The sequence below is a fragment of the Piliocolobus tephrosceles genome, chromosome 4, assembly GCF_002776525.5.
Source record: "Piliocolobus tephrosceles isolate RC106 chromosome 4, ASM277652v3, whole genome shotgun sequence".
Taxonomy (NCBI): domain Eukaryota; kingdom Metazoa; phylum Chordata; class Mammalia; order Primates; family Cercopithecidae; genus Piliocolobus; species Piliocolobus tephrosceles.
This window is the reverse complement of record NC_045437.1, coordinates 99,327,676-99,337,683: the sequence shown is the minus strand read 5'-3', so window position 1 is coordinate 99,337,683 and position 10,008 is coordinate 99,327,676. Positions and strand designations below refer to the sequence as shown.

Sequence of the window (10,008 nt, the reverse complement as noted above, 5' to 3'; positions counted from 1 at the left end):
CAATCCCAGAGGCAAACTGCTTTTGCTTTGGATAGCAGAAGGGTCAATGGAGGTGGGAGGGTAAGTATTCCTTCTTTCTCAGTGACAGTCCACCACCACCAAATGCTTTCTTCTCTTAAGCAAAGATCTGGTAAATGGGTGTAGACTCCCCTTGTTTCTTAGGCTTCTAAGGTTTCTAAACTGTTAAGCTTCCCTGGGTCTTTAAGAATTCATTAACATTTCAAGTGTTTCTATCTTCCTTTGCTACTGCTCTTCCTTCTGTGCTCTTTGAAAAGCAAAATGGTTTGTGTGTCCCATCCCTTTTCTGAGGGGCTTGTTGTCCTTTAGAATCAATTTGCCTAGTTGCTTTACAGCAACCATAGCTATAGAAATGTAGCTCTCTGGTGAAAAAGAAATATTTTTTCATATTATCCAGCTTTGTTGTTGTTGTTATTATTGGGGTGGGGGCTACATTTTATTTGGCTTTCTATATTCTGGGTAGAAGCAAAATTCCCAGTACCACTCATTTTTAATGGAGTTGTCTTTTCCTCTCTCCACCCAAACAGTACCCATTCTGGTTTTGAAGCACAAGAATAAGAGTCCACCACTCTCCACTGTCTTTCCTACCTCCTAGGAATCCTACGATTTTTGTTTGTTTGTTTGTTTGTTTGTTTATATTTATTATCATGAAGCAATGTAGAGTCAATCTCAGGCTTCAGGTCAGTGGCTCTTAATTCTTCGTTCCCTGATCTACCAGGCCAGCACTATTGGAGCAGCACAGAATCTTGTTGAAGAGCTGAATTGTTTTTGGCACCACAATGTCTAATCCATAGGAGAGAAGATAATGCCACCTCTCCTGGAAAGTCACCCTCCGCATATGCATGGCCTAAAGAGCTTATATATCAGACTAAGAAAAGAAAAACAATAAGAAGTTGCATTTTCCTTAAAAAAAAAAAAGCCACTTTTCATATCCTACTACTCTTCTACTCTTCACTTACATTCTTTTTCTTCTATAAACTTTTTTTACCTGAAAAAATAATCCTCTGGTTCTCATGCCCTCATTTAAGGTGGAAAATAATAATCTTTTCTGTTCTGGAGTTGGGATAGAGTTTCTAGGACAATCGTTTCTATGTGTAAAACACTTCACTTAAGGACATTCATTTGGACATTGATTTCTGATATTTGTGCCTCCAAATCTTTTACTGTGGTGAAACTGTTTTTTGTTTGTTTGTTTGTTTGTTTGTTTTTCCAATATCTTCTGCTCTCTCCTGGTCCTTCAACAATTTTCAGGTTGTTTCTAGTGAGATTTTCCAGTTGGAAAGCCACCACAATAAGTAAGTCTGGGGAAACTGGGGACAGAGAGTTCCACTTTTTTTTTTCCATGCTTCCTAATGAGTATTATTTAATAAATAAGTACTGGCAATCTTTGACTGCCATTAAAATTACTCTGGTGCTCCTTGTCTGTGTTAGCAGTTATCAAAACCTACTTTTAGCTTTTTTTTAAATTTTTTTTTCTCCTTCCGCACGTGGAAGAAAAGAAGGAAAACAGCCTTGGAAGTTCTCAACTGTCAACCCCCGGCGAGGACGTTTGCCTCCTGCCCTAGGAGAAACGTTCGCTCTGGAGGCTTAGGCTGCGGGAGCCCGTTGTGGCCACTGAGTCCTTCGACGCCCTCGCCAGGGCCCAAACCTTTGGGTTGGCCCAGACAGGACGGGCTGCCGAGAGCACTCGGGCCGCGTCGCCAGGGGGCGCCGAGAGTGAGCCATGTCCGAAGGCGTCGCCCGGCGCTCTGGGGACCGGTATGAAGACCCAGGAGGAGTAGAGCCGCGGGAGGCCGCGCGGTCCCGGCCTGCTAAGGACTCGGGGGCCAGGGAAACCCCGAAGTCCTCGAAGTCCTCGAAGTCCAGGAAAAAATATCGGTATCTGAGACTACTTCCAGAGGCCTTGGTAAGGTTGGGCGGTTTCCGAAAAAGGAAAAAAGCCAAGTCCTCAGTTTCCAAGAAGCCGGGAGAACTGGATGACAGTTTGGAGCAGTCCTGTGGTTTGGGCTGTCTAGTCAGCCGCTGCTGTGAGTGTTGCAATAACATTCGCTGCTTCATGGTTTTCTACTGTATCCTGGTCTTATGTCAAGGTGAGCCTGAAGGACGCGGGGTGTTGTGGCGAGGGCAGCAGGGGGCCGCACCGGAGGAGGTGGGAGAGGGAGGATGGCAGAGGACGCCCTGGGGTGGCCCAGCCTGAGGCTGCTGTCTGACTTCTCAAGGCGTTGTCGGATCAAAGTTTAGCCACCAATGGGTTTACCTTGCCCGCTGCCTAGACAGAGCAGATTTATTAAGAAAGGGGAATTGTCATGAAGAAAGAGTAAGGCACGCAGAACAGGCTGTGCGAGAGACCAGAATTTTATTATTGCTCAAATCAGTCTCTCCAGCATTCTGGGATGGGATCAGAGTTTTTAAAGATAATTTGTCAGTCAGCGGCTCGGGAACTGGGGAGTGCTGATTGATCAGGTTGGTCAGGAACCTCTCTAAGGTTCCGGGGGATATCCTAGTGGGGTCGAAGTCAGGTTTTCTTGCCATCTTCTCTTCCTGGGTGGAATGGCAGAAGTAGCTGACCCAGATTGCCAGTCTGGGTGGTGTCAGTTCATCCATCCGGTGCAGGGTCTGCAAAATATCTCAAGCACCAATCTCAGGTCTTACAATAGTGATGTTTTCCCTGGGAGCAATTTGGGGAGGTTCCGACTTTTGGCGCCAGAGGCTGCATGACCCCTAACCTTAATTTCTAATCTTGTAGCTGATTTGTTAGTACTGCAAAGGCAGATTAGTCCCCAGGCAAGAAGGGGATCTTTTCAGAAAAGGGTTATTATCAATTTTGTTTCAGAGTCAAACCATGAAATGAATTCCTTCCCAAAGTTAGTTCGACCTAAGCCCAGGAGTTTAAATCCCAGGAATGAACAAGGAGTTTAAAGGTTAGAAGCAAGAAGGAGTGGATTAGGTCCAATCTCTTTCGCTGTCATAATTTCTTCAGTTACAATTTTTGCAAAGGTGGTTTCAAAAACAGGTTAACCGGCTGGCAGGAGCTTCAGTGCCTCACCTCCTCCAGTACCTGATTTGGCACAGTCCCTCCTACACATAGTGGGTGATGAGGGCCACGCTTTCAGATAGCCAGCTGCAGAGAGGTGTTGTTGAGTCATTTATTGTTTTTTTGTCACCAGCTCTGAGAAGTTCTGGGTTGAATCACCTGGAGTTTAAAATAAAGTTGAAAACGGTGTCTATGATCGTTAAATGGTTTCTGCTCCTGCTCATAAATTTGAGACATTCTGACTCAGCCACTGTCTATTGGGTCTTGTTTCCTCATCTACGAATTTATACCAGAGAACCTAAACTTGAGGCTGTTATTTTTGCTCACATATTTTGAAGAAGGTGAATTTGAACACCTTTAGACCTGGCATGCTTCTCTACTTGGCCACAGCTCTCACCTCCCCTATTACATCAAGATTCTTTACTAGTCTCTTTTCAATGATGGCATTGGAATTTGACAAACTTGTTCTCTTTTTTGCTTTAAGATGCTAGGTCTAAGTAAGTGCAATCAGAAGGCTGTACGTGGTAAGACCCATATTAGAAAAACAAACACATAGTCATCGAGTGTGTCTTGAGATTATCAAAGAAGTTTCTTAGAAGAACAAGCATTTGAACTATGCCTGTATAGTTAGGTACAGTTTTGAAAGCCAGAATGAAGTTAAAGAGTATCTGTTGAACAGGGAAGCGAGTTAATGAATCAGTGTTTTGTTTTAGAAAGGCTTGTTTCACAACGGTGAATGACAAGTTTGGCCAGATAATGGTTTCATCTAGGTACCATAAGGGGGTAATTATATTTATATTATCCATCATGTCTTCTTAGTGACTGAGGTATAGAAGACACTCAATAAATATGTATTCAGTGCATAAATGAATCTTAAAAGGAAAGAAAAGACAGATTATGCCTAGATTATGAAGGCCTTTAAATACCAGACAGAATTCTGAAAGGATATAAAAGGTATTTACTTCCCACTATGTTGGGTCATGAGTAAGGTGCTTTGCAAGTATTATCTAATTTAGTGTAATCCCCTTATTAGATGGGTAATGAGGAGCCATTGAAGGTTTCTGAACAAGTGATTGACAGTATATGGTTTTAGCTCTGTAACTTAACTGACTTCATATAGGTAGTTAGCTCAGTTTGGTATAATATTGAGTCTTCCATTCATAAAAATGGTATATCTCTTCGTTTTTCTATTTGTCAATTGATCTATTTTTAGTTACATTGTAAACAATTTTTAAATCATTTCAAACATAAAAGAAGGGATGCAAAGGCAGTACAAACAATACCTGCTTCCCTGTGAGTGAACCAGATTCTTCATCTGTTAACATTTTACCACATTTGTTCCTTTACCTTCTCTTTCCCTATACATGCCCACTTTTTCAGACATGGTGCACCATTACTGCTAACTACTCCAGTGTGCAACTTCCCAAAGTGAGACACTCTCTTACATAACCATCATACACTCCTCACAGGCAGGAATATCAGTACAATACTACCATTCAATTATGAACTGGTGGTCCCATCCAGATGTTGCCAGCTGTCTCAATATTGTCTTCTTTTCATTTTGGGGCCAAAATTCTATACAGGGACATACGTTGCATTAAGTTGTCATATTTTAGAAGTCTTCTTTAATCTGTAACACTTCCTCATATTTTCTTCTTGTGTCTTATGTCCTTGGAAGTCTTACAGAGTATGGCTTTTTTTGTAGTGCAGGATGAACTCCAATCTGGATCTATTTGATGTTTCCTTATGACCAGACTCAGACCTTTCTTCCCTCCCTTCCTCTCTTCTTCTCCCTCTCCCTCCATCCTTCCTTCTCCTTTATTTAGATATACTTTACATATAATAAAATTCACACTTTTCGAAGTATGTCATTCAATGAGTTTTAGTAAATATGTACAGACATGCAACCACCAATGCAATCAATTTTATTATTAATTTATTTAATTAATTTTGAGACTGAGTCTACTGAGTCTTGCTCTTATTGCCCAGGCTGTAGTGCAATGATGTGATCTTGGCTCACTGCAACCTCTGCCTCCCTGTAATTGGGATTACAGGTGCCTGCCACAATGCCCGGCTAATTTTGTTGTATTTTTAGTAGAGATGGGATTTCACTATGTTGGCCACGCTGGTCTCAAACTCCTGACTTCAGATGATCCACCCACCCTTGCCTCCCAAAGTGCTGGGATTATAGGCATAAAGCCACCATGCCTGGCCAATGCAATCAATTTTAGAACTTTTCCATCACACTAAAAGTTTTTTCATGCTCCTTTGCAGTCACTTCCTGCTCCTACCTCCTACCTACCTTAACCTGCTTTCTGTCATTAGAGTCTTGCATTTCCTAAAATTTAATATACATGGAATCATACAGTTTCTAGTTTTTTTTTTTGTTTCTGGCTTCTTTTAATAGCTTGATGGTTTTGAGATTCATTCATGTTGTTGTGTGTATTAACAGTTTGTTTTTTTTTTATTGTGAATAGTATCATTGAATGGAATTTTATCCACTATATCCACTCAGTAGTTGATGGACATTTGGGTTGTTTCTGTATTTTTTTGACTAGTATAAATAATGCTGTTAAGAGGAATTGCATATACATATTTGTGTGGACATACGTTTTTGTTTCTGTTGGATAGATAACTAGGAATAGAATTGCTGGGCTATAGAAGTATTTAAGTGTACCTGCTAGAAACTGCCAAATTACAAATTGCAAAGTGGCTGTACCATTTGCGATCCTGCCAGTCAGCAATATATGAGTTCCAGTTCCACCTACTTACTAATAGTTAGTATTGTCAGTTCTTAAAATTTTAGCTATTCCAGTGATTGTATAATGGAATACACTGTGATTTTAATTTCATTTCCCCAATGACCAATTGTCTCGAACATGTTTATATGCTTTTTATCCATTTGCATGTCTTTGTTTGTGAAGTGCCCTTTAATAAATTGGGTTGTTTCTCTTATTACTGAGTGAAGTGTTCTTTATACAATCTGGATGCAAGCCTTTTGTTGAATAAATATTTACGAATATTTTCTCCCAATCCGTGGCTTGTTTTTGAATATTTTTCTGTGTCTTTTTGATGAAAAAAGGATTCAACTTTCAACTTTGATGAAGTATAATTTATTAATCTTTTAAATGATTCATTCTTTTTGGCTTTTATCATGGAAACTATTGCCTAACTCAATGTCATGAAGGTTTTCTACTTTGCTTTTTTCTAGAAGTTTTATGGTTTAGCTCTCATGTTTAGGTCTCTGATCCATTCTGAATGAATTGTGTTAGTGTATGAAAGGATCAAATTTAAAATTTTTTCACATAGAAAAAAATGCTTTATTCCAGTATAGTTTACTGAAAACAGTGCCCTTTAATCCATTAAATTATCTTGGTAGTTTTGTGGAAGCTCTGATCTCTTTCTGAGTCTATTTAGAGCCTTTCTATTCAGTTCTATTTTCCTAATACATCTATACTTATGCAAATATTATATTGCATTGGTTACTGTAGCTTTATTATATGCATTAAAATCAGGTATCCTTTTGACTTCATTCTTTTTAAAGTTGTTTTGGCTATTCTTTTGCTTTTCCATATAAATTTTAGAATAAACTTGTCAGTTTCTATTAAAAAGTTACTAAGATTTTGTTGAGTCTATAAATTTGGAGAAAATTGACCTCTTAACGATAGTAAGAGTTCTCATGACTGAACATGCTGGATATATCATCTTCATTTACATCTTCTATCCTGCATCTTTGTTCAATTAACCTATTAAGTTACAGAAGCCATTTTTTTTTGCAGACTCCTTAGGATTTTTTAATATACATGAATTCTGTGAATAAGGACAGTTTTACTTCTTCCCAATCTGGATGCTTTTTGTTACAGTTAGTTATTTTATTCCACGGGCTAGGCTCCCTGGTACAATGGTCAATAGAAATTAGGAAAAGCAATGTTCATTGATATTTTTCTGATTTTTAGATAGAAAAAATTCAGCCTTTCACAGTTAAATGTGTTAACTGTATGTTTTATTTTTTAAGATGCCTTTTGTCAATTTAAGGATATCTCTTCTTTTATTAGTTTGCTGAGAATTTTTTGTCATTAATTGGTGTTGAATTTTATCACATGCGTGTTCCTCCCTCTATTGAGATATTCATAGGAAAAAATTTGTTCTATTAATATGATATATTGCATTTTTTGATATTTGTGTATTTGACAACCCTTGCATTCCTAGGATAAGTCCTTTTTATTGGATTGTTGTCTTTTTCTGCATATTGCTGGATATAATTTGCCAAAATTTTGTTAAAATTTTTTGTTTCTGTGAAAGTATTGTTCTGCAGTTTTCTTAGAGTATTTTTGTCTGTCTTCAGTAGCAGGTAGTAGTCGCTTCACTAAATTAATTGGGATGTTTTTCCCCTTCTTATCTTTCCTCCTCATTTTTTCTGAAAGAGTTTGTGCAGCATTATGTACCCTTTGTGTAGTATTTTTTAAAAATACACTTTAAGTTCTAGGGTACATGTGCACAATGTGCAGGTTTGTTACATAGGTATACATATGCCATGTTGGTTTGCTGCACCCATCAACTCATCATTAACATTAAATATTTCTCTTAATGCTATCCCTCCCCCAGTCCCCCACCTCCCAACAGGCCCAGGTGTGTGATGTTCCCCACCCTGTGTCCAAGTGTTCTCATTGCTCAGTTCCCACCTATGAGTGTTTGGTTTTCTGTCCTTGTGATAGTTTGCTGAGAATGATGGTTTCCAGCTTCATCCTTGTCCTTGCACAGGACATGAACTCATCCTTTTTTATGGCTGCATAGTATTCCATGGTGTATATGTGCCACATTTTCTTAATCCAGTCTAGCATTGATGGACATTTGGGTTGGTTCCAAGTCTTTGCTATTGTGAATAGTGCCACAATAAACATACGTGTGCATGTGTCTTTATAGAAGTATGATTTATAATCCTTTGGGTATATACCCAGTAATGGTATGGCTGGGTCAAATGGTGTTTCTAGTTCTAGATCCTTGAGGAATCTTCCACAATGGTTGAACTAATTTACACTCCCACCAAAAATGGAATGCATTCCTATTTGTGCACATCCTCTCCAGCACCTGTTGTTTACCAACTTTTTAATGATCACCATTCTAACTGGTGTGAGATGGTATTTCATTGTGGTTTTGATTTGCATTTCTCTGATTACCAGTGATAATGAGCATTTTTTCATGTGTCTGTTGGCTGAATAAATGTGTTCTTTTGAAAAGTGTCTGTTCATATATCCTTTGCCCACTTTTTGATGGGGTTGTTTGTGTTTTTTCTTATAAATTTGTTTAAGTTCCTTGTAGATTCTGAATATTAGCCCTTTGTCAGATAGGTAGATTGCAAAAATTTTCTCCCATTCTGTAGGTTGCCTGTTCACTCTAATGGTAGTTTTTTTTTGCTGTGCAGAAGCTCTTTAGTTTAATTAGATCCCATTTGTCAATATTGGCTTTTGTTGCCATTGCTTTTGGTGTTTTAGTCATGACGTCCTTGTCCATGCCTATGTCCTGAATGGTATTACCTAGGTTTTCTTCTAGGATTTTTATGGTTTTAGTTCTAACATTTAAGTCTTTGATCCATCTTGAATTAATTTTTGTATAAGGTATAAGCAAGGGATCCAGTTTCAGCTCTCTACATATAGCTAGCCAGTTTTCCCAGCACCATTTATTAAATAGGGAATCCTTTCTTGTTTTTGTCAGGTTTGTCAAAGATCAGATGGTTGTAGATGTGTGGTATTATTTCTGAGGGCTCTGTTCTGTTCCATTGGTCTTACATCTCAGGGATGGAGCTGACTTGACTATGGTGGAGAAAGTTTTTGATGTGCTGCTGGATTTGCTTTGCCAGTATTTCATTGAGGATTTTCGCATCAATGTTCATCAGGGATAGTGGTCTAAAATTATCTTTTTTGTTGTGCCTTTGCCAGGCTTTGGTATCAGGATGATGCTGGCATTATAAAATGAGTTGGGGAGGATTCCCTCTTTTTCTATTGATTGGAATACTTTCAGAAGGACTGGTACCAGCTCTTCTTTGTACCTCTAGTAGAATTCAGCTGTGACTCTGTCTGGTCTTGGACTTGTTTGTGTTGGTAGGCTATTAATTATTGCCTCAATTTAAGAGTCTGTTATTTGTCTATTCAGATATTCAAATTCTTCCTGGTTTAGTCTTGGGAGAGTGTATGTGTCCAGGAATTTATCCATTTCTTCTAGATTTTCTAGTTTATTTGCATGGAGGTGTTTATAGTATTCTCTGATGGTAGTTTGTATTTCTATGGGATCAGTGGTAATAACCCCTTTATCATTTTTTATTGCATCTATTTGATTCTTCCTTCTTTTCTTCTTTATTAGTCTTGCTAGCAGTCTATCTATTTGGTTAATCTTTTTAAAAACCTTGCTCCTGGATTCACTGATTTTTTGAAGGTTTTTTTTTTTTTCTCTATCTCCTTTTCTTTTCTTCTCTGATTTTTGTTTTTTTCTGTTTTTTTTTTTTTTGCTAGCTTTTGAATTTGTTTCCTCTTGCTTCTCTAGTTCTTTTAATTGTGATGTTAGGGTATCGATTTTAGATCTTTCTGGTTTCTCTTGTGGGTATTTAGTGCTATAAATTTCCCTCTACACACTGCTTTAAATGTGTCCCAGAGATTCTGGTACATTGTGTCTTTGTTCTCATTGGTTTCAAAAACATCTTTATTTCTGCCTTCATTTCATTATTTACCCAGTAGTCATTCAGGAGCAGGTTGTTCAGTTTCCATGTAGTTATGCAGTTTTGAGTGAGTTTCTTAATCCTGAATTTTAATTTGATTGCACTGTGGTCTGAGAGAGTTTTTTTGTGATTTCTGTTATTTTACATTTGTGGAGGAGTGCTTTACTTCCAATTACGTGTTCAATTTTAGAATAAGTGAAATGTGGTGCTGAGAATAACGTAAATTCTGTTGATTTGTTGGGGGAGT

The 10,008-nt window shown here is 38.3% G+C and overlaps 1 protein-coding gene across 1 annotated transcript in view; it reads left to right on the top strand.

Moving 5' to 3' along the window:
- Window positions 1-1,562: 1,562 nt before the first annotated feature.
- Window positions 1,563-10,008, top strand: part of SLCO6A1 (solute carrier organic anion transporter family member 6A1) — a 144,462-nt gene continuing 136,016 nt past the window's right edge. The window contains exon 1 of the mRNA XM_026454255.1: window positions 1,563-2,108. Within this exon, the coding sequence (XP_026310040.1) occupies window positions 1,742-2,108 (367 nt within the window). The 5' untranslated portion in view covers window positions 1,563-1,741. The remainder of the gene's footprint in view (window positions 2,109-10,008) is intronic.